A 25,612-nucleotide genomic window follows, 5' to 3' on the forward strand; every position below is an offset into this window, starting at 1 on the left:
GGCAGTGCAGCTGAGCAGGGAGCCAGGCTTGAGACTGAGCCACCATTAGAGCTTCTGGTGCTCCGTTTGGAAGGGAACATGAGGTGAGCCTTCCGGAACAGAGGCAGGCTGAGCAGGTCAAATCCAGGGAGAGGGTCTGCTCTTTTCCATCCCTGCTCCAGTCTCCATGGACGAACATTACGGAGCAGGAAGGATGGTCCAAATTTAATTACAAGGCCCAGTAAGTTTTATCTAATTTCCCTTATTTCACCCAGTTGTACAGAATCTTATAATCTCTCCTTTGCTGTCATTTTGATTTTGAAACTTGCTTTTTGTGGATTTTCAACATCAGTCGAGCTATCTGGGCTGCCTGCTGCCCATCTGCTGGAAAGGCTGCGAAGGCTCTGCAGCCCTCAAAGGCTTCCTCAGGATGTGATAATTCGGTGCCAGGTACTGCACCGTGCAACGGGGAACATGCTTCCTTCTGCAGCTCCAGCCTCAAAGTGTGGTCACAGAGGTGTCGTGGGCTGTGACTATAAGTCCGGTATCTGAGCACTGGGGTGGGAATGTGTAAAGCAATGGTATATTGGTGAATGCACACCCTTGCTTAGGTTTTGAAAAATTATGGCTCAGGCCTGCGGGGAAGGAGAGTGAGCTTGATTGTTCTGATCCTGGCCATCTACATTATTAAATGTCAGGTAGAGTGAAAAGTTCTTCACATATATGTTGGCATTAAATCCTCATAAATGCTATCAATTATATAAACCTTATTGCTCTTACTTTTACAGTTGAGAAAATGGACCCTTTGAGAAGTTAAGAAAAAACTTGTCCACAGCCATACATACAGCAAGTGGCAGAGCCAGGCTTGAATCTCGGCTTTCTGGTGTCTCTTGTGTTTACAAGCCACAGTCTGAAGATCTGAAGGACAGTGCCCAGACAGCTACCCCCAGCTTGTAGGTCCTTCTCACTTGAGGAGTACTTGCTGTCCAAATGGCCTGACTTCCCAGGTACGTTGAAAGGCACTGAGCTGTCATTTTCAAGATGTTGTCAATTACATATACCTGAGCATGCACACACATGAAAGATTCTACTGGAAAAGTACTCCATGTTCTGCCTGATAACCAGGCAACTGCACAGAGCCCAGTTTTTTTCTTTGGTGTTGTGCAGTATAATGAGTTTCATCCTTATTGTCTGGACTGAGGAAACTTTTCGTAATGTGAGCTCTTCATTTTGACCTCAATTCTCCTTGAACCCCTTCTTGCCTCAGGTACCTGTAGACTGTGTCATTTAAGCCAGTCAGCTGGATGGGTTATAGCAATACTTATCCTCAGTGGAACAAATGCTAGAATTCTAGAAACTCTTTCCATAGGATAGATAAAGCCAATACTATATTTGATATACTTGGCAAAACTGGTATGGATAGTGATCAGCCTAAGTGAAAACTTACAGGACATTTCTAAATTAATAATTCCAAATTTTTTTGTGATTCCAAAATTCATGGTGAAACAATCTGTTGCTTTGAATTTTGGAAAGCACTTTTTGTATTCCCCATGCACTTTTAATTCAATGCTTGCTTTGTTCAACAGGAGGATAGTTTTCTGGGGTCAGTCTGTAAAATTATCAGTGGGCATGCAGTGTGTTGTTTTTTCAACACACTTTAGTTTGTTAGATGTGTTGCCAAGTCTTTTCTTTCTTGATCTTTCTGAGTTTGCTAGAATGTACAATTAAACCTCCACACGTTCTTAGAGATAGTTGGTAATCATTTTATAACAACCAAGTCCAGCCTTTATATGCTAAAATTAAACTGTTTTAGTAGGCACGCAGCAGCCTGCAATGGCTTGAGAAGAGTAAATGTTGGATTTAGGGCAATGCTCTTTTTCTTTTAACATTGTGCTTTTGTCATTTTATTTTATCCTTTTCTAGCCTCTTGGTCTGCTACACCTTTTTAATCTCCTTGTGTCCAAGTCAAAAGGCACATTCACCTCACATCAGCTCTGACCTCTTTTCTGTGTACTCACCACACTGTCTCTACCCTCTATGATACGACTGACTTTGTAAACCTTGCTTTATTGTTTTCTTTATTTAGGTATTTCTCTTCCACTGAACTGTAAAGTTCTTGGAAGCAGGGAGTTAATCACCTTTTTATCCCTCCTCTCTATGCTTTGCCCAAGTGGAAGGCCCACATCCAGGTCATTTTAAGTCCTACCTCTTCTAGAACCACAACAATAAGAAACAGGGGGTTGTTGAAAGAAAGACACTACCTTTGTAGTCTAAGCATATGTGCTATTTCAGGATACTTGAAATAACCAATTGAATCCAATAATAACAATCGGTGTCAGGGTGGCACCCCTACCCAAATATTTCTGATTTTCTTTAAACACCTATCTTTTATGATTCTGAATGGATACCCATGAACTTAAAGACAAGATTAGAAAAAAAATTGGGGCCAATTACAGCCTACTAATCATGCAGACTTGCCTTGCAAAGAATAGGTACTTGGTAACCACTACCTGAAAGACTCAAAACACACTACTGATTTTTTAATTTAATTTTTCTTCTCATAAAGAGAAGGAGAGAAGAGAAAAAAATTCCAACTACCTTACAGAGAATCCATAAAGTATCATCTATGTCAGGCTCTTTGTTTCTGTGGTGTGGTGGGAAGGCGTTAGGGTAGAACTGAGAAACCAGGATTCCAGGGCCAGCTCTAGTAGGAATGAAATATGATGCATGAAGATAATTGGCGTCAAGACCCACAGAAACTAGAACCCATCCCACATGTGGTACAGGAAGGCTGCAAGAAGGCTGGTCTCAGATACTTATCTCAAGGCACCCAGGAACACGTCCTTTGTCAAATGGGGAACTGTGTCACAATGTTATGTAAATTGCTAAAACTTTGACTTTGATGCTGCAACACGAGATTTAACATGCTTTGGGGTGGGCTGGGAGGTGAGAGGAATGTATGAATAGTTGTAGTATTTTAACACTAAGCAACTCATGCCTCTCAGCATTTTTCAAGGTTCATAAATTCCCCGGGAGGAGTCTGTTCATCTTTATGGACGTTACAACCTCACTGTGATTTTGAGATTCCCTCTTCTATAAATAAGCACATAATTGTGAAAACTGTGTTTGCATTTCAACCCCAATTTGGAAGGGAAAATGAATCTGGATAGGAAGGAATATTATTTTTTTAACCTTTAATGTGGAACTACTAGAGTATCTTAAACTTAAAATCATGAAATACACTGAATTCCATGGCTTCATTCTGAAGAATGGAAACGTTTACCACTTGTATTTACAAAAAGACATAGTAAGGGCAGAACAGAGAGAAATTAACCTCAATCACAGTGAATGGTTCCTGATCAGACAATTTGTGATTTTCAGGGTTAAAACATTATTAAACAATGAGTGAGTGGAAATTTATGGGCCTGGCACTATGTGTGATGCTTTCACAAACCAAAGTCCGATTTAACTCCCATAGCAAACTCCCAGAATAGAGATTACTATTTCCATTTGATAGCTGTGGAAACTGAGACATAGAAAAGTGAAGTGACTTGCTTAAAGTCACTGGGAGTATAAATATGTGCTGGAAAATGAATGGATGAATATCATCAAGGCACTGATTAAGGCATGAAAGCTGTTCATGCCAAAAGGCAATTCTCTGTTCTCCAGGAACTCATGCCCCAGGGGATGAGTGAGATACCGCTATGCAACGTAAAACAAGAAAACAAGTTAGGAGATGATTAAGAATCAAAGAGGTCTTATATGCTATATTACTCCTCATTTACTAGACTGTGAGTCTCTGAGCTTTAACACGCCTATGTTCCCCCCCTGAGTGGGTTTTCCAGGCTTGCAAACCCAGGTTTATGTCACGGCTCTCTATATTCTAGTGGTGACAGATCCTTTCTGATATTTTTTTTAACTCAGCAAAATGGGAATAACAGTACTCTCCTGCCAAGAAATGTATTAAGATGGAATGAGTTAAGAGTATTTGAAGCACTGGGCCAATTCCTAGCTCTCTGTAGGCATGTCCCATCTTATTGTTGAAATGAGTAAAGCAGGTTAGTGAGATGAGGTTAAGAATAGATTCACCTGAAAGCAGAAGAAACTGAGATGCTTCATTTGGAGTATCTGTGGAAAAGAAGGTCATGCCCACCTCGATCTAAATGTCAGAAGGCAATGCTTATGTGGGCTCAGTTACACTTCATGGGCTTCAGTACACAGTCCTTTGCAAGTGAAGACACTTAGTAGGCTGGATTCTTCCAGCACCAGCAGTCTCTGCTTGAGTGTGTGCTACAGGAAAGGTGCAGTGTATCTTTAAGTAAGTCCACTGGGGCACCAAGCCAAGGATGCTTAACAGGAAAAAATGGGCACAGAAAACATAAGGCACACCCAGTCATCTTTTACAAGAGTAACTGCTGTGGAAATGTACATTAGTCCTCCCAGACAGTAAATGTTGCCTATGGTTTTCAAAACTATTGCCAAATGGATTTTCCTATTGATTTACACTTGAATTACATGCTACAGGAAGAATAACTTTGATTATGAGCATGAGGTTAGGATATCCACAAAGATGGACAGCCTCTAGGAGAAAAGCAGTGACAGCCCCCTGCAGCAGGTGGAAAAGCAACTGAAAATGTCCTTGTCCCTCTGCTGAGATTTTCTTCAAACGTTTTATGTATGTGCCCTTGTAGACACATCCAGCACAATAAACAACAATACGGCTTTTATTAATGCTTGTTGGCAAACTGACTCATGAGTCATAAACAGTGGCAAATGTTTAAGAAAAAAAAAACTTAGCAGAGGAAACATCTAATAAGCAAAATGATGCCAGAAAGTTTCTGAGTAAATAGTATAAAGAAGTTTTAGTACTTGGCAATTATTTTGTAAACTTTTAATAGTGTGCTGATTATACAGCTACTTAAATATGACAATATTTGGATAGTAGGTATGAGGCTCTCCAGATTACTGATGATTATCTTAGAATCTTACAGGGAAGAGAGCAGAAGAGTTCACACACTCTCTTGATTTTGTGCAGGGTTGTAAGCAATTAAAGTTATAATAATTCTATCATTTATTGAGGCCCATTATATATTAGATATGCTACACATTATCTAATCCTAACTCAACCTTGCTAAGTGGTTATAATTAGGTCATTTTCAAAGATAAAGAAAATAAAGGTTTGTAAGTGACTTCCCCAAGGTCACTGGTCTTAGGAGATGAGTTAGAATTTTATCACAAGTTTGTTTGACTGCAAAGTCCATGCTCTTTTCCCAGAACATCCTCCTTTCTTTTGTTAATATTTCTATTAAATTTATGGTGAACAACTTTAATATTGATAAAATAAAGCTTTTAGGTCGTGCATACCACACAGTTCAAAAAAAAAAAAAAAAAACAATGAAACTAATCCTCTTTCAATAATAGAATTCAGAAAAATAAATCCATTTTGATTTGATTTACTCAGTACCTCTATTTATTTAATTTACAGAGAGATAGTTACAGACACATGATATATCAAAACTGACATATGATTCATCACTGGTGTCAGAGAAGGGCTTTTAGCAAATTTCATCTAGATATCAAATAAGCAGATAGTGAAAGTTGCAGGCATTCAACTTGCAATGATTTCAGCTCATTTCTAAAATATGTTCACATCTTAATATACTCTGAAATTATTTCCCACATTCTATACACTCACGTGCCAAATCATTCTTGAAAGAGCAAAATTTGTGTCCTCATGTCATGCAGTGACATGAAAAAGAATCATGAATACATGACTAAACAAACAAACAAAAAAGTATTCTGACCTAAGAGAATTCAGAACTAATTCAAATATTTTGAAATGGGAAATATTTTTTATTCTATTTAATCCTCAGTTCCATAAGCCAGTTATCACCTATAGATAGTTTATAACTTAAACAGTTGAGTGTTTTTAGGTCTTGGAACAAAATAATGTTATATAGGAAACTCTAGATTTGGTAACAGATCCAAGGAAATGGGTAAACAACTGACCCAGAGTTACAACATCTAACCATTTATAGTCTGTAGATAGACTTTGGAATCGATTTAATATGAAGATACTCCACTCAATATTAAAATACTGATATATTTTTAAGAGGCATGCATGCCAATTTTGCCATATGCTCATCTAAAAATGACAACACTTTGGAGAATATTGTATTTTTGTTAAGCCTGATTGTAGCTAAAACTATTTAGAATGCCCCAACAATTATATCCATATCATATGTTAATCACAAAACTGTGAAAACAGTACTTCCCCTTGTCATGTGTGGAATTTTTCTACAGCACAAACACTGTCATTCTGGGAAGTCAAACTGTCCTGGAATAAGCAAAGGAAAAAAAAACTTAGCAGTTTACATCTGCATGTTTAATTTCCATAAATCACCTTTCAGTTAATGGTCAGTCTAGGAGAGCTACAGGCCGATTATTTCTTAATGCCGAATTGTCGAATTTCATGTTATAAACTTGAACGAATATACATTGTCCCTAAGTTTGTTCACAGGTATGTTTAAAGAATCAAAATATCGTTCTGGTCAAACTACAGTGATCAGCAATGATTCAGGTTGTAGTTATGTAGCTTATAGAACACCCACAAAATTTTACCTAGTTTGGGGCAAATTTGCTTGCTCATTAGTATGTTCATTGGGAGAAGTAAATGCAACTTGAACTTAAAAGAGCTTTCTATTTTATTTTTAACTTTTGGACAGCTTTGAGGTTGAAAGCATGAGGTTGTAATTATTGGCAAAAACTGGGTTTTGGAACTGCAGTTATCTATCTACAGATTTCAATTATCCATGCTACCCTTTTCTCCATTACCCCCTAGGAAACTGAAAGTTGGATATATTAACTTGTTATATTATCTTCAGTCCAGAAGCTTTTACAGACAAGTTTGAGCTTATCTAATGCTTAAGAAATAAAAGAAAAAAAGTAGACCTTATGCACTGAAGTTCTGGCTTCGATACTTGGCAATGTTATCTATTCCCCTCCCTCTTTTCCCTAAACTTTCTCTTGTTTTCCATATTTTCCATTTTCAACTCTCTTCTTGAGGAGAACTAAAAACTCTCTCTCTCTCTCAACCAACCTCTCCTCTGCCAAAAACAAAAACAAAAACAAAATCACAGAACCAAAAGAAAAAATTTAATTTAAAAATATTAGCTGGCTCTGCTTCATTATATAAGTTCTTCATCTGGTGTGTTTGTGTTCTATTTTAGAGTTTATAAAACTCTGTGTTTTGTGTATTCATGTAAGGGTCATCTTAGGATCCTGCTCTTTGGATTCATGAAAAATGCCACTCTATATCAGTCTATGCAAGTCAGAAGAAGGGATATGCAATAAATAGTCACAAATGATTAGCTTGTTTCTGCAAAACATTATCAATAAATTATTATACTCATAGTAGGAACCATTTTTACAGATTCTATAAAGTTCACATTTTACTTGATGCTTAATGGACTCCCACTATCCATAACTATATTTATGTCTCCACTCTTTATTTACTGCTCTCTTCCTCAAACCTCAGGATACAAGCATGCATTTGTATTTTTAAGTTCCCAAAACAAAAAATAACAGCTGAAATATTAAACCTGACTCCCCTTGGCTTTGTGATACATGCAGGTGGCTCAGCATCAGTGGAATGATAAACAATTAAATCAGCACATTTACACACGTGCAGAGACAGTGGTGACCTTCCAAGGTTACATGGAACAGTACAAATCTGCTTTAAGGCCATTTTAAACAAGAGATTAAGGAATGAGGTCTAAACCAACCTGAGAGAGAGATGATGTTTATTCTGTCACAAATAAGTAGAAAGCTGCCTCAAATGCATTCTTAATAGAGCTACATTCTTCAGTCTGTGAGTAGGGTTTCCGTAAACTTTGGAAATATACTAATGCCAAATTATTAATACCTTCACATCTGCAAACAATTTAACTGAAGACCTAAAATGTGTCAGAGATTGTGCCAAGTGCTGGAGATGTAATATGGTCAATCTCTAAAACAGTGGCTCTCTGCCCTGATTGCCTCTTAGGATTGATCTCCTGGAGCCATAAAATGACACCAGCTCCATCCCCAGAGACTACGAATCATTACGTCTTGGTGGGAACTAGGCACCAGTACATTTTTAAAGCCCTCCAGGTGATTCTAATATTTAGTCAGAGTTGAGATCCATATGAGGTTCTAGGATCTCATATTCCCCCACAGAAAACACAAAGATGCAATAATAATGCAGTAATAGTATATATGCAGAGTGAGGAATCCCAAGGACTGCTAACTCTCACAGGGGAGAGGTCAAGGATGGCTTCACCAAGGAAGGGATGCAAAACCCGTTTCAGAATTCATTGCTATACAGCCAGCCAGCATTTCTTGAACAAGTACTATGTGCCAGGTGTTCTTGAATGCTCCTCCACCAATCCCAAGAAGTAGGTGTCATTACATGCATTATGCTGACACAGAAACTGATATCGGGAAGGATCAATGACTTGCTGAAAATCACAAAGTTTGTTAGTGGCACGGTTCGGATTTAAATTCAGCTCCCTGCCTCCAACTCAGTATGATTTTTTAAAAAAAGGAATTAAAGGAATGGATTTATGTGATTTTAAATTATATTTCCAGAAAACAGATGCTAAGGAGGGCTCAACTAGCTGTCATGGTTAAAATGCTCGAAGATGGCATCCTATTTTATTACTTGTTTGTCTAATATAATTTTTAATATTTTTCCAGGATTTTTAATGCATGTGAATATTTTACTTTCCTTCAAAATTGACCTAGTAGAGATACAATGACAGTAGTGCTTTACAGAAAAGCAGTTTCTTCTCTGAGTTGAATGTAATCTGAATCCTCAGGAGATTCAGCTTGAGAGTTACAGCGACCTACATGTGCCAAATATCCACAACATCAGGGCCACCAGTTACTCTCTTGTTCACCCTTAGAAGCGCATTTTAAATTGCAATATTTATGACCTAGACCATAAACAGAAGGCAAGGTAAGAATTAACTAATTAGTCATTTTGGCCAAATGTTCTAATCAGTTGTGCTTACCCACACAAACATTATCTGCTAATGTGGCCCAGGTCAGCAGCTCTTAAAAGTACCCTTGATATTAAAAAGTTTAGGAAACAAGCTGTATTTTAGCTAAATACCTTCATACCTACAATGCAAGTCAGCCTCACAAGGCTTTTTAGAGAAAACTTTAAGGACAACAAATATTATCAAATAAAGCAAGGACACAGACTAGAAATTATAGTTTTAGACAAGAATAGGTAATTATATGTTATTTCTGTATTAACTGGAGCCAAAGATACAAAAAAATATTCTCATTCTAAAATCACATGACTCACATATGTATTAGGCTATTTATCATTTTAACTCAGTGATGTTTGTTCTGCCCGAATACTTTTCTTCCTTTTCCCCTCAAACTTCCCTGACCCTTCCAATTGAATGTGTGCTGTCATATGCCTCCAAATTACCCCAGCTCTTTCTCTCCCTTTCCCTTGGGACATTTACAGCCTTGGAAACCACCCCGGGCACTGAACACATAGTAGTAGGTCCTTACAAAGAACTGTGGGATGGACATCGAATAGGTAGAGCTGAAATCTTGACAGGGTTTTGACAATGTGGCATCAACAGGAGTCCTCTCTTGCCAACACTGAGGCCTGGGGTGACCCCAACTCTCAGGAATCCCAGAGAGACCCAGCAGGTGACTGCACATGCCCTCCACTGGAGGCAGAAGATCTGATTCACATTTCCTTTCTACTTCCAACCAGCCACACAACCTCAATCAAATCATTCACCTCCCCTGACTTTGGTTGTTTCCACTGTAAAACTGGGGCTAACTCTGCCTTATTTACCTGGAAGCAGGAAGCTTCCAGACGATTTTATAAAGTCTCTTCTACTTCCAGCTATGACAGATATTTGACTGAATCAAACCTTTCTTAGTCTCTCTCATATGAACAACATAGTTTGAGGTAAAACACAAAAATTTATTTTAAAGGTGCTATGAAAAATACATGTGATGATAAACACACAATAATCATCTGATTTAAGTGAATTTAATATATTGCATTGATAATCCTCACCTATTATCATTATTAACACTCCTAATTGCCTTGCTTACTAAGAACCTCAATCCCCTGTTTCTTACCTTTCGATTTCCTGTCATGGTAAGACCTGCCTCGATAATGAGGCGTGTCCACATATAGATTCTCAAGATCTTCTTGCCATGATTCTGGATTAAAGTGCTTGAGCAGATCTTCCACAGTATCAAATTCTGCAATTGTTTTGTCCAGAGCATCCGCAGTGAGAGTGGGATCCGTTACTGATGGAGAGTGATAGGAGACCCCCTAAGAGTGACATACAGCTCAGTGTACTCAGAAAAGATCCATTGCTATGACGTATAACAGTCATACAACTACATGGAAGGAACACAAGCAGTTTCTGATTATAAGGCTTCGTATGTCTAAACACCATGTCAACATACTCTGTCATAGTCTTGTTTTATTCCTAATAAAAGCAATTAATCAGTTAAAGATAGTCATTAACTTTTTTTTGGAAATCAAAGTCAACCAGATCATGAAACTTCCAGTTCACCTGAATTGTACTCATTTAAAAAGACACAGATTATATGGAAATATCAAAGTTAAGTCACCCAATTTCTTGGTTCCAGGTCCCAAATCATCCATATCTATATAAAAAAATAATGGTTAGAAGTAGCCTGGATTCTTGAAGACAACTGTATAACTGTGCAGCTTACACAGTGTGACTGTGTGATTGTGAAAGCCTTGTGGCTCACACTCCCTTTATCCAGTGTATGCACAGATAAATAGAAAAATGGGAACAAAAATTAAATGAATAATAGTGGGGATTGGGGGTTGGGATGTTTTGGGTATTCTACTTTGCTTGTATTTTTATTCTTATTTTTATTTTTTTTTTGGAGTAATGAAAATGTTCACTAATTGATTTTAGTGATGAATACACAACTATATGATGGTACTGTGAACAACTGATTGTATACTGTGGATGACTGTAGGGTATGTGAATATATCTCAAAAAACCTGAATTTTTAAAAATGGTGAGAATTTAAATTCTGACCTCCTTCCATAAAAGCTTTGCATAATTCCTCCCATTCCCCACATTTAGCCCCCATGTCCCCCTTTACAAGTCACCTAGCATTGCAGGTACTGTTTTAGCAGAGTGTGAATCTACTTTGGAGACATCCTGATAAAATTTGGCACTCTAGCCATCTTATTTACTGTCAAGGACAATTAGCCATGAAACTGGCTTTCTTGACTTAAGAGTGGAAGATTCACATGGGAAACATAAAAAAAAGAAAAAAAAATGCCGTAGCTTTCTTGTGATTCCAGTTGCCGTTAAAAAATTATCAAGAATACTCTTTAAATGAAGAACAAAAAAATCACTGAACATCTGGAAGGTATTATGTATTTTGCTACCAACCCCATATAGGTTTCCAAGCACTTACTTCACTAACCCTTGTACAATCTAGAGGTAAATGAGCCATGATTCAAACATCACTATAAAAATTCATGACCCATTAACAAGGAAATAGAGAGCACACAGCCTCAAATGATTTCTAAATGTCTTTAAAGAAACTGCCAAACAAATAAAATCCCCCAAGGGCAAATATTTCTTATCACCAAGGGAAAATGGAAATTAATGAAAACTTGCTTTCCTGAAACTTAACTGCAGTATCCTATTGAGAAATAATATGTACTACAGAGTCTCAGACAGCAAGACTCACATTTATATTCTCACTCTCAGGCAATGTTTCACTCTTTAGCCTGCAAGGTCCTAAGGTTGTAAGAGATTCAGTGATCACCTGTTCTCAGAGGAACAGTGGTCCCTCTTTAGCAAAACAAAAAGGTGTAATGCATCATTCTACCATTGGGGCAATGGTGGAAGTTTTAGGGAGCAGTTTTCAAATATATCCCATAAGAGAAAAGGAATGGGGAAGACAGGAGTGGGGTAATAGGGGAGGAGACATGGGATAGATCGGTGTATGTATCAGGCTAGCTCTTTAATCTGGTTGTGTGTGGGGGGGCAGGGTGTTAATAGGAGGTGAACCCCGATTGAAGCACATCATTTGTGTCTTTCATATCCCTTTTGGCATCATATGCTAGAGGTGGTTGATACCTATAATTCAGTAAAAAAGTTTCAAGTCCCCATTCAACTTACACTGTGTGGATATTCCACAGTCTGCCAGGCTCATATGCACCAAGTGATTTACAATTAGCCTTATAACACAGTAATTTAGGATTAAAATCCAGAAAAATAAAAGTGAGCCAGGCAAAGTGAGGCATATGGCAGCACATAAAAGCTTTGAAATTAAAATGCTTCCCTCTTTTTTTTGAATCAAAAGCATCAATCAAGTCATTCCCACCCAAGAGATAGCTTTCTGCAGTAGTTTTGGGGAAAGGACTGCCAGCAGCTTCCTAGGGTCGCTCCTAAAAATGCCTAGAGTATAACATGTGGGGGTGATAGTGGAGGTCGGGGTGGGGAGGAGGTGGGAGTGGGGAGGGGGTGGGTTCCTTCTAATGTAAGGCTGAAGGAAAAATCCAAACCATAAGTAAAATGTAAAACTGTCCCTTTGTATGAACTATTTTCAAGTTTTGAGTCAGTGCAGTTGACAGAAATGATGATGGTTACGAAAATACTTATGAGTGATTCATTGATTTAATAAACCCCCAAAAACATTTCGTTTCAGAGCTAAGTAAGTATTTAAAAACTATTTTTGAGATAATTAATTGGGTGTGCCTTCTTCAGCAACACAATAAACATGATCTCATTCAAATTTTGTTATATATTTATAAAAATCAATTTTAAGTTTAACTGAATTACTTTAAAACAATGATTTGTAAAAAATACTCAAATATTAAAAAACCACTTAAAAAAAAAAAATAAACCCAAAACACAGGTATGGTCTACATGGTCCTTGAAAAACAAAATTGTGAAGAAAGAAGTGGAGTCTCCTTGCTTTTGCTATAAAGCTACATCATTTTATCAATAGATGCTTCTCCTTGGGACTCAATCCAGAAGAATTCCCAGTGGATACAGACGTAGGGCTGAGATTCCCAGATATTCCAAGTAGAAAGGACAATCTCTCTCTTTTAGAGGACCTGGACCAGTGTCAATTAAGTAATGACCCTCTAAGGCTAGTAATTTTTGCCCTCAGGGCAGGAATGAATACGCAACCCTGAGCTACTATGTATAAGATGCTTGAGATGTATGAGGACCCCTTGAAGAATAGCACACTAAATCTTGGTTGCAAGAGTTGCTACTGGAATCTACGTTGAGTTGTCCACCTGGGGCTGCCTAAGGGTTGCCTAACTACCCAAGCCGCTTGCCTAGCCTCCACGGCTCCACAATACTACCTGACTTATTTTGATTTTCAACTGCCTGACAATTGTTGCCTGTACATAGCTAGGTTCAGAACATGCATTATGGACTGTTCAAGATAAAGAAATGAATAAACCACTCTTAATATCACCCGTAGAGACCTCGCTGATCTATTGATCAGATGATGTAGTTCTAGTCTGGCAGCCAGACCAGGTAAATTAAATAGTCACAGACTCCATCATTGAGAAAATCCTGCCATATGAAGAAATTTTTTATAAATCCCCCAAAGAGCAAAGAGAGCATTTCACTTTGGGGGAAGAAAAAAATCAACTCTCACTCAGCCACACAGACCCACTTTAGAACCATGGATAAGCTTTCTCCATCCTCTTAATCTTTTTATGAACACCTACCTTTATTATCTTATACTTTATTGCTACGTAAGTGCTACATATGGGGTTGGTGTAAACAAGGTCTCTTTTTGTGCAGAATAGACAAGGAGACAGAATATTGACTAAATTTGGAGAACAAATGGGGGCATGAACAATTTTACAGCTTCAGGGTGAGTTATGTTTTATTTTCAACTCAAATAGAATACAAGCTTGATTTGCACTTAAGTTATCTTACTATAAACATTGGAATATTTCAAGTCTGAAAAGATCCTTGAAAACAGCTTCTCCTGAAATATTCAAAAAGCTATTTCAAAATTTCCCACTTGAGTCTGGGCCATGAACCAGTTTGATATGTCTGGACAGTCCTTTAGTTGGAAGGCTCTCCTTTGAAACTGACAAATACTTAAGTCATTGGTTGTTCTGTGTCCCTGTAATGGTTACTGACATTTCCTGGAAACCTTTCTGAAAGAGAAGAAAAAAGGGTTCTAACATAACACACTGTAACCTTAATGAATTGGAAGAAAACATAGTGCTTGGAATCCAGCTCCAGCTTTTGGTCAAGCCATCGGTCCTTAATGCAGCTGAAGTTGTACTGGGGTTGACCTTAGTTATTCCATCAGTTTCTTTCACAGGCAACAGAGTAATATATCACTTACTGAGATAGAGCTTGTGACCGACTCCCAGTTGGTCTCCAAGGCTGCTGCGGGTTGGAAATCTTCCTAGAAGGCAAAAAAACATCCATGCGAGTCAGTGAAATCTCTGTTCAGTTCATAATGTGCAAGGTTTCAACAACTCAGCCATCTGAATCTTCTTCCAACTAAGTGACAACAGAAGCAGGGGATGCATTCCTGCTGAACAGGTCACTGTCTTAAGCACCACTCCTCAAGAACCCTTATAACTCAAGATACCAACAGACACATTAATATTTACTTGGACACACTGGTGAAATAGAAAATGGGCAGACAGGAGATCAAATTTTAATTCACCAGTGGCTGTGTGACTTCAGGCAATCTTAATCTCTCCAAGGCATCACTTCCTCATCTGTATGGGGAGCTTAAATTACAGGGGCTGTTTTAAAGATTGAGTGCATTAACCATGTAATTATAACTGGCACTTTGTGCTTAATAAAGAGTAATAATTATTGTCATTAATGATGTTTGTTGGTTTGAACTAAGTTCTGCCTCATGTTCAATCCTGCCTGCTGGGCAAGTCCCCAGTCTCAGTGATCTTTTCCATGATAAATGAACTGACAAAAGGGCTGTACCTGATTCTATCAAGAAGTGTCAGAAGAACGGCAAGGAGAAGGAAATGACTTTGGGAGTGACAAAGTACTACCTACTAGAGGAAAGACCGTAAAGTGCAGACTGAGAAAGTTAGACATCTTAAAGGCTTAAAAGTTAAGAACTTAAAAGTTAGAGAAGCCTTAAAAGATTTGGGATAGCAATGGATCTCAGAGAAAGAAACGTCTCTTAAAAGGCATAAACTTCTCTCCAATTTGTATGTGATTTTCATGTTAATTACTCTAGCACCAAAAAGTTTAAAAAACCTACTAGGCAGGAAAGCTGCTTCTACCATTTTTTACATGTCAAAGATGGGTTCCTCACCCTGCTAAAATAAGTCACCCTGATGATGCTGAGAAAAATTTAGCCACTTATGTCTGATATATTTACCCAAGTACACATACTGAATAGAGCTAAGTATCAGGTCAAAATTTTGTTAACATTTTGAGGAGCTGAAAGTGCATTTGTTAATTGCTCATGATTAAACTGGTTTATTCACAAATGTTTCTTTTGAAAAACACTTTAGTTTGCCAAAATAAAAGGAAAGGGATAACCGAGTCAAATGTGAGGTTCAAGGAATGAGCATCTATTACAGACTGACTAGACGTCATTATTCTAATCTTAACCTTAGGGAAACGTAGGGAAAAAAAAACTGAAAAGTGTGCTTGCCGTACTTTGCAAGACAGAATGTGGATGAAAAGAACACAGAATTCCCAGAACAGAAGGAGTATGCAAACATAGGAAGGTTGGGATTGATGAGTCTTCCTGAACCAGTGTGCAAGTGAAACGGGCAGAAGGCAAGGAAGCCAATGACTTCACCAGGTCGTAGAGAGAGACTATTGGTGGCAGTCTGTATTCTAGAAACAAGCCTCAGATGACAGAATACTCATTGTCACTCATTCATTCAATATCCATTAATCTCCTACTATGTGACACATTTGAGGCTGAGGGTAGAATCACAAAGAAATAAGAAACTGTCACTGCACTCAGGGAGTTCAAAATGTAAACATGTAAATAAACAGGTGCAATAAGCATTTGCAGGTTCTCTGATAACAGCCAGTCTAGTCAGGATACCATGGGAGGCAGGAGAAAATTCTCCCAAGAGAGGAAGAGGGGCAGGAAAAAATTTCCATAATGATGTGACTCTTGAGCTGAGTTTTGAAAGACGGTTAATGTAAAAAAAAAGTAGTGGGGTAGAAGACACAAAGGGGGAGATTTTCAGACAATGCAAGGTAAGTATAAAGAAAAAAGAACAAATTACTGGAGAAAGTTAATAAGTCATTTTGGATGTGGTGTGTTTGAGTTGTCTAGGCAATATCCAGGTAGAGATGTTTAGGAAGCAGTTTGCTATATGGGACTGGACCTCAAGAGAGAGACTTGAACTTGAGAAAGAGATTTGGGAATCATCAGCACAAAAATGGCAATTAAAGCGTGTAATGGATTAAGTTGACCCAGTGTGAAAATCAGAAGAGGGGCGATCTTAAAAAGTTGGAGCTGGAAATAATCTTAGATTATCTAATCCAGTGTCTTCATTTTAAACATAAGAAAACAAATTCTCAGAGAGATTAAATACTGTGCTCTGTGTCCTGTATTGGCAAAATTTGGACCATCAGCACTCATTCCTAATTACAAACTGTGTGGTGATCACATTATATCATATCTGGCTTGGATAATTGTGTGCCTAGAGAAAGGAAGACGGAATGGTGTCCGAAAGGGGAGTCAACAGCAAAGCATGGAAAGCATAAAGCAGAGCATTGGTGGAGGGTTCTGTAAGGACATCCTTCAAAGTATTATTAGTTATTTAGATTTGATGTCTATGTTTACTGAATTCTGTGATTTCAGTTTACTTTATTTTCTTGCACAGACACATCATAAAATGTTTGGTTAAGCATTTTTGTCTATAAAGGACCTTTTATATGCAACAACTCAGACAAACATTGACACAAAGGACTTTTAGTTCTTCACTGTTTGGGTTATAGGATTCCAGTCAGAAACTATAACAGAAAGAAATGATAAAGGGTTTCATTAAATCACAGATAAAATGTAAAATTTATCTTCTCTTAGTAACACAAATAACAGACATTTAAAAGAAATCCACCTTCCTTCATCTTACTTTGAAAATTTGCCATTATTTATAAAAGACATATTTCAAGTGAGCTTATAAAAGGAACAATTTTGCTTATAAACATAAAATACAGAACCTCCAAGATTTCAAGCTCTGGAAGGAGAACCCTGACATGCAGACGAGCATAGAGAATTTACCTTCTAAATATATCCTGAATATGATTGTTTTTCATCTCTTCCACTATGACCTCTCAATCCAAGTCACCAGCAAATCTCCCAATAGCCTGTTAACTTTCTCCATGCTTCCATTCTTGAACTAGGGACCATAATTCACATGGCAGCAAGAAGGGTCTTTATTAATTGCAAATCAAATCATTTCTGACCTCAGCTTAAAACCCTCCAATAAATTTCACTGCATTTAGGATCTAGCCCTGTAAGATGCGACTGTTGTCTGCCTCTATGATCTTCATCTCCTGGTGTCTCTCTCTCTCTGATGTCCTATGCTTCCCAATTACTCTACCCCCCCTCCACTCTCCTTCCTACTGTTCATCAATAACACTCCAAGCTTCTTCTATTGGTTCTTAAATCTGTTGCTCTTCCCTCTGCCTGACATGCCTTCTCCCAAAATGCTCCAATGCCTGGCTCCTTGTGACTTAGTTCTCTGTCCATATATTGAATGTTTAGAGAAACTTCCTTGAGTACCCTGTTTAAAATACCCCCACCCTTGGTCACTCTATCCACTTAACCTACTTAATTTTCTTTAAAGCATTTATGGTTACTTGAAATGATTTTGTTTTCTTGTTGCTTCCCTCTCTCCCCAACCAGAATGTATCCTCCAGAATGGCAGGACCTTGCTAATTGTGTCCTCCACTCTATCCCAAGTTCCTAGCAAACGTTTTGGTATACACTCCAACGTCTCTGGTTTCCTGTGTACACACAGGGGTGATGTTCAGCTGCTGGGCACCATTCGAGACAAACCAGTAATTTATAGCCAGGCCACATTCTGATCGGTTGGTGCGTGTGTCATATTGTTTGCTATGTATTTGCAGCATCATCCTGGGTAGACTGCTTGTTTTTTCAAGCTACAGCCTAAAGGAAGACAAACTCTTTTCTCTTGGGGGTTCTTAAGCACAGCACTTCCCCTACTATTATCTTCAGAAATGATAAAACAGAACAGTGAATGATGATTTAAAATGCATCAAACAGTCCAGCTTACAAAGAACACATTTCTGTTACTGTCATAGCAGACACAAATAAGTGTTTTAAATTCCATGTACCATTCTTTTAGGAAGAGATAACTGTTTGCTAGCTCCAAGACTTTGTTTTGAATCCAGCCCTCGATTTCCTTACCTCCCTCGTTCCTCAGCTGTCTAGTGTGAAAAGCAGTATATTCCATCCTAAAATCAAGAAGCTGATATTTTGGTCATCTTTGTTCCATGTGGACTTTGGTGCTGATGTCTTCTAGGGGTCTCATGCCTTCCCTGAGAGATGAGCAAACTGAAGCTCAGAGAAACAAATGAACTGTCCACCATCCCCAAAGTAATTATTACTGGAGTCAGGACTGGAGCTCAGTAAGCTAGTGTGCATTTTTTAGTCACCTGCTTTTTCTAACTTGCCAAAATAGTCTGACATAATGTACCACTCTATAAATATAGACAACTTAATTTCTATGGATTTAATCTTCTAAGAATTAATTTATATAATTTTAAAATAATCATTTATCCTCAGCTTATATCCTCACATTAAAATAGTTCATAATTAGATTTTGGCAGTGAAGGACATTATTTGGCATTTTGAAATGAAGCTTACTCCCTCATTCCCTGCATTTTCTTATTTGGAGTAGTTTAGAAAACATAGATAGGAGTCTCAGATTTTTGCTTTATAAATAACTTAATATCATAGCTTAGTTTGTACAAGAAAAGTGTTACGGCCTGAAAAGATGGGTGGTATTTAAAAATAAACTCACAAAATGATTGTAGGAAAAGACAGATAAATATGTATATAATCATATGGAAAAGGTATTTCTAAGCATTAACGCTAATGTCAGAAAACATTAAAAAATATCAGTATACTTCACACACACAAAATGTTGTATAAATCAAAAAATACTGAAGAAAAACTTGAAAGGATAATGCCAAACTAGCCAATATACTAGGTTTAACAGAGAGGTAACATTCTTAAAATATAATGAACTCTTGCAAATGAAAAAGTTACAAAAGTATATATTCTATATTGCACAATTTTGCTAGAAAATATGTACAGATATCTGATTGAAATGGGATTTAAAATATATTCACAGCCCTGCCCAAATCAAGGTGGCAGAGTAAGACATTTCAGGGCTCCGTCCCCCAACAGAAGACCTGAACAACCAGCAAACTGTTAGAAACATCTTTCTCAAAGCTTCAGAAAGCATTTAAAGGACTGCAGTAACAGGGCAAGAGCCAGTTCAGGAAAAAGACCATTTAGAAGTGGTAGGATCTTATGGCACCTTGGCTGGCCCTTCCCCACCCTCATTGTCTCCATGCAGAGCTGACCCTTGACTCTGGGTCCCAGTGCGGATCCCTGGGGTTCCGGAGGGAGCAGAGTGGGCCTCATGCACATACTGGGAGCATGTATGTCTGGCCCAACCTGGCACATGTAGAAGGCAGCTCACAAGCTCTCCTACAGATGCTGAGGGAGAAAATTCAAGTTGTGCTGCCTGGGGTAAGGGATTGCTGGCTGTAGGTCATGCAGTACAGTGCCCAGGACTGTGTAGAAACTGCTTCCTAAGGAAGAGGGGACAATTGGAACTGTGTAAATGGGGGAACTCCCAGGGCCATATGCCTGTGCCAAGACAAGATATGTGAGCACAAATAATCAGGGAGGTCCCTACATTTTGGCTTGGAGCTATTCTCCAAAGTCATTGTATGGATAAGCCTTAAGCAGATCAATCTGCAAAGACTGAGAAAAGCATTTTCTTTTTATCCTCTTCTTTTACTTATTTTGTTAGCTCCTGGAATTTAAGGAAAACTCCGTCACACTAGCTGGATACAAGCTTAAGAAACAGATGCCAGAGTCTAAATTCCAGCAATAATACATTACAATTTCAAAATGTCAAGATTTCAACAAAATATTACAAAACACACCAAGAAGCAGGAAGTGATGGCCCAGGCAAAGGAGAAGATTAAAACAACAGACATCATCAATGAGGAGACTCAGACCTGGGACATTCCCAAGACTTTTAACAAATGGTCCTAAGTATGCTCAAAGAGCTAAGGGAAAACATGGACAAAACTAAAGAAAATCAAGAAAATGATAGGTGAACAAAAAGAGAATATCAACAGTAAGATGGAAATATGAAAAGGAACCAAACAGAGCTGAAGGTCTCTATAACAGAAATTAAAAGTTCCCTAAAATTCAACAGCACATTGGAGCTGGCAGAAGAAAGGATCAGTGAACTTGAAGACAGAGCAATTGAAATCATCCAGCCAAAGGAGCAGAAAAGAGGAAAGAAAGAAGAGAAGTGAACAGAGCCTGAGGAACATGTGGAGTACCATCAAGTGTACCAATATGTGTATTGTGGGGGCCCCAGAAGGAGAAGAAATAAAGAAAGGGGCAGAGAGAATATTCAAAGAAATAATGGCTGAAATTGTCTCAAATTTAATGAAAGATATGAATATATATATATATATATATATATATATATCTAAGATGCTTGATGAACTTTAAAAAGGATAAACTCAAATAGACCCACACTACACCATGTTATAATAAAACCATTGAATGCCAAAGATAGAGACTTCTGAAAGCTGCAAAAGAGAAGCAACAAGGGAGCCTCAATAAAATGGAGTGCTGATTTCTCATCAGAAACCATGCCGGCAAGAAGGCAGCGGGAAGACATTTTTAGAGTGCTGAAAGCAAAAAATTGCCAACCAAGAATTCTGTATCCAACAAAAATGTCTTTCAAAAGTAAGAGAGGAAATATATGCAAAAATGTAATACCTTTCAAAGTCTAATTTAGCAAGTAGTTATATAAGAAATTTCCAAAAATGTTATGAGTAACTCATAACATTCTTTGAAATTTGCTCTCTAACTTTACTTGTTAAATTGAACTTGGAAAGTTATCACTTCTATGTATATATGTTATATTCTACAATAAAACAAAGTGAGAGAGGAATTAAAACATTTTCAGATAAACAAAAGCTAAGGGACTTCATCACCATTAGACCAGCCCTACAAGAAAAGTAAAGGGAGTTCTGCAGGTTGAAAAGAAAAGATACCAGACAATTGGCTGAAACCACATGAAGAAATAAAGATCTCCAGTAAAGATAATGAAATGGATAAATATAAACACTGATACTATTGTGATTTTTATTTGTAACTCAACTTTTTACTTCCTACAGGAGTTAAAAGGCAGATGCATAAAATGCAATGGTAAATCAAGGGTTTTGGACTCATAATGAATAAATATGCAAACTGTACAAAAACTTCATAAAGGTGGGAAGACAAAGGGGTATAGGAACATAGGTTATGTATGCTATTGAAGTTGTTAAATAGGTATCAAAAGAAATAAGATTGTTGTAGATTAAGGATGCTAAATTTAAGCCCCATGGTAACCACAAAGAAAATATCAGAGAATGTGCAAGCTTACAGAGACAGAAAATAGAGTACAGGTTACAAGAGGTAGGGGGTGGGGGGGGGCGGAGAGCAGGAGCAATGAAGAGAGTATAGGGTTTCTTTTTGGGGTGAAGGAAAATTTTTAGTAATGGATGATGGTGAGGGTACTGCAACATTTTGAATGTGATTAATCCCACTGAATGGTAGGCTTAAAAGGAGTTGGGATTCATGTTGTGTATCTATTTCCACAATTAAAAAGAGAGAGAGAGAAACTGACAATTAAATGCAATACATAATACAGGATGGGATCTAAGAATATAGGCAAAAAGGTTCAAAAGTACATTATTGGGACTTAAGAAAAAATTGGAATATAGAATGTAAGCTTTATATCAATGCTAAATTTCTTGAACTTGATAGCTGCACTTAAGGTAATTATGTAAGTTAATATCCTTGTTTGTATGAATTGCACATGGAAGTATTACATGTTCACGGAGTATGAAGTGGGCAACCTCCTTTCAGATGTTCAGAACAGACAGATGAGAGAATGATACAGTAAAGGGGGTATAATGTTAAAATTGATGGATCTGGGTATCTGGGGGTAGGGGGCACTATGTTGGAGTTCTCTGTATGAGGTTTTGTATTATTTTGCAACTGTCCTTTAAGTTTGAGATTATCTCAAAATAAAAAGTTTAAAAAAGCTAATAAATACTCAAAACTCAAAAAACATAAATTCACAAAAATACTGATATTGGTTATTTCTGAATTATGGATGATTTTTATTTTCTTCCTTTTGTTTATTCATATATTCCAAAATTTTCATAATAAACATTTGTTTTTTCAAGAAGAAAATGGTACATTTCTGAAACAATAGTAGAGAAGAAAAATGGACTGGGATTGTGTGTGATTATTTACCCTCAAAGCCCTATCTGTTATAATTTTATATTACTACACTGAATGGTGTCACCCATGAATTTCCAAGTAGAAAATAAAAGCTTTCTTGTAGAAATGCTTCTTGCCAGTTACTAAATAAAGAATTATTTTATATTTTATTTTTTTTATATTTATTTTATAAAGAACATAAAAAGTTCCAGAATGATGCCATTTGTAATCATTCACCTAAAACATGGCCAGTGAAACTCAAACTTCTGATGTCTTTCAAATCCATCATGAAAATATGCAGTCATTCATCAGCTCAGCATCAGGCAGGCATTTGTCTGGCTGTGTGAGGACAATTTGCCCACAGGCTGAAAACAAATAGAGCAGGGCATAAAATAACACCTATAGGTAATGAATATTTTCATGATAATGCCCGATATAAAATACTAAGTTATGAATGGGAATTTCTGGTTTTGGAAAGGACATTTCTGGGTAAACCTTCCCTGACATCAATCACCTTGAGCCCATCCCAGAAAGGAAAGGTGGTATATTACAAACTAACAAGTGAATCATCCATTCAATCCTCCACCGGGGCAAGCCTGCAAACATTAGATCATTGAGTGCCTGCAATGGATGTCCAAAGACTTCCTCTTCCATCCCAGGACAGTGGAGATGGGGAAGCTTGTCTTTGAGGCTCTGGAAGCAGCTGTTGCCAGGCCAACATTTCAAATATTTGAGATGATTAGTTGTACCACATGTTCCTGGATCTCACGGAGGAAGCGTGTTCATTTTTATCCCAGGTGATTATGCTGTAAGTTATCAACAGTTCATTGCTAAAGGGATGTACTTCACCATCACTGAAAGCAAAACATATGCTGTTACCTGAAGTTTTTTTAAAGCTTTCAACCAAAATAATCTTTAACTTACGAAGGGATGACTGACTTTGGAAAAGTTTTAAAAAATACTTTCTTGTGTTTGCTGTTTTATATCCATTCCTCAGAGGAAGAAAGTAAAGAAATCTCTCTCCTAATTGTATCTGTGCTTCTCTATTGAGCTGTTGCTTAGAGGTGCTTCTTTTCACATGTGAAAGAAGCCCAGAGAGATTTGCTGAGATTCATAAAACAATAAAGAAGAAATACACCATCAACATTTATTCCTCCAATGAATTCTTAGTTTATGCATGAAACTCTGCTTTGTTCATGACACACTGAGGGAAATTCAAATAATGCTTAACTTGGAACTCTGTCCTGGAATTACTCTACAGAGAAGATCCTTTAGGACATTTACTGCAGTATATGAATTTATGACACACAGTCCACATAATAAATGTGGAAGTAATGATACATGAATATCCTAATATCTCCATGAACAAAGCAAAAAATTGAAAGCCCTTGGGGTCAAACTCTGATCCAGCCAAATTTTTACAAGCATACTTTATACGTATACAAGTAATACAAGTATACTCTGATGCTCGTCATCAAACCAGATCTTCAACAAATAACATGGGAAATGCCTGGGCAGGAGGCAAGAACATTTAACACAATAATATCCAGAGTCCAAGAATCAAAGAACATCTTTCAAAGTTATAAGATTTGCTTATGAAATTTAATAACATACGATTCTTAGAGTTCTAAGAGGCCCTGGACATGTCTTCAATTATTAGAATTATATCTTTAATAAAATAAGTATGTGATCAATATCAAATATCCCTCACAGATAAGACATACCTGCATATTTCCACTGATCTAAGACTTAATTTTAAAATTTTTTTCATTGTGACTATAAACAGTAAATTACAATGTTTAATTTAGTTTTTCAAAGATCCATTAACTGATCACATATGTAATTTTGGTGCTACTGTCAAGGTGTTTTTCAAAAGTTCATTTTTCTTCTTAAGAGACAAGCAGCTTTTTACACTTATTAGTTTCTGATTTCTTCAAGCTGAACTTAGTCTGGGAAGGTCTTCCCAATACAATGAACAAACCTAAGTGCACTGGGTAAAGAAGAGAGTTCCTCCAAGGAGCAGAGAAGAGAAGAGGTCAGGCTTTCATCATCTCAGAAGGGGTCATGACAACCATACATGAGCACTAGAGAAAGATCAAAGTGTGCTAGCAGATAGAGAAAGGAGTCTATTCAAAATAGAAAAAGGATGCAACCTGTGATTCTTACTTGTGTACCATGACTTGAGAAAACAAAATGATCCTAGAAAGGAGAGGTGGATGGTCAAGAAGGTGGATTAAAGCTTGTGTTTGCCAAAAAGGGATGTCTTAGCAAGGGGCAGGCAGAGAACTGCAAACTGGAAAATACAACTTTGCTAATAACGTCCATTGGGTTTGACAGAAACCAAATGATAAATGAACACGTAATTTACATCCAGAAAATCTTGCCTGTGGTCTCTCTATCATGTGGTGTTCAGTTAAGTTTAAGTTTAAAATTTTGTGAATAGCACTTACAAACACAGTAAAATTGTTTGGTATTAAGAAAACTCTGTGATTAGTTCTTTGGTAATAGCAGCCACCATTTATGGAACATAGATTGTGTGCCAGATACTGTATGAAATCCTTTCCATGCATTATCTTATTCATCATTTCCACAACCTAAAGAGATGAGGAAGCAGAGAGATAAGAACTTAATAGAACTTGTCCTCAAGGGAATGAGCCTGGTTTAAGAGGCTCTGCAGATATTTGAATCTAAGTCTAACTCTCTGAGCTTTTTCATCTCAGCTGAACTATTCCCTTCTGATTTATAAAGAACTTTTTTACAAGGTAAACAAAGATCCTTGATTTTGCTAAGAAGAGGTTTACCTAAGTTACTTAAATGCATCTCAAAGAGAGTATTTGGTTCAGTTCACCAGTAGCCTGAAAATTCTTAAAAGGCTGCGCTTTTGATATTGCTGAACTGATCTTAAGGATGACTAAAATGGCTGGCTGTGGAAATTATTCTGCTATCTTAGGAAAAGTACAAGTTTGAAATGAGAAGGAGAAATAATGACCTGAATTGTTCATGTTTTCATTTCCTTGTACTTAGCACAATGCCTGGTACGTAGTGAGTACTTTGATTTTTT

At 37.4% G+C, this 25,612-nt stretch overlaps 1 protein-coding gene across 2 annotated transcripts in view; it reads right to left on the bottom strand.

The window, feature by feature from the left end:
- PDGFD (platelet derived growth factor D) overlaps positions 1 to 25,612 on the bottom strand; it is a 216,437-nt gene that overhangs the window by 15,848 nt on the left and 174,977 nt on the right. For both annotated transcript variants that reach the window (XM_037841251.1, XM_037841250.1), the window contains exons 4-5: positions 14,389 to 14,451; positions 10,135 to 10,333 (exon numbers count right to left, since the gene is read on the bottom strand). In XM_037841251.1, coding sequence (XP_037697179.1) covers positions 10,135 to 10,333; positions 14,389 to 14,451 — 262 coding nt within the window. The remainder of the gene's footprint in view (positions 1 to 10,134; positions 10,334 to 14,388; positions 14,452 to 25,612) is intronic.

The sequence above is a fragment of the Choloepus didactylus genome, chromosome 6, assembly GCF_015220235.1.
Source record: "Choloepus didactylus isolate mChoDid1 chromosome 6, mChoDid1.pri, whole genome shotgun sequence".
Taxonomy (NCBI): domain Eukaryota; kingdom Metazoa; phylum Chordata; class Mammalia; order Pilosa; family Megalonychidae; genus Choloepus; species Choloepus didactylus.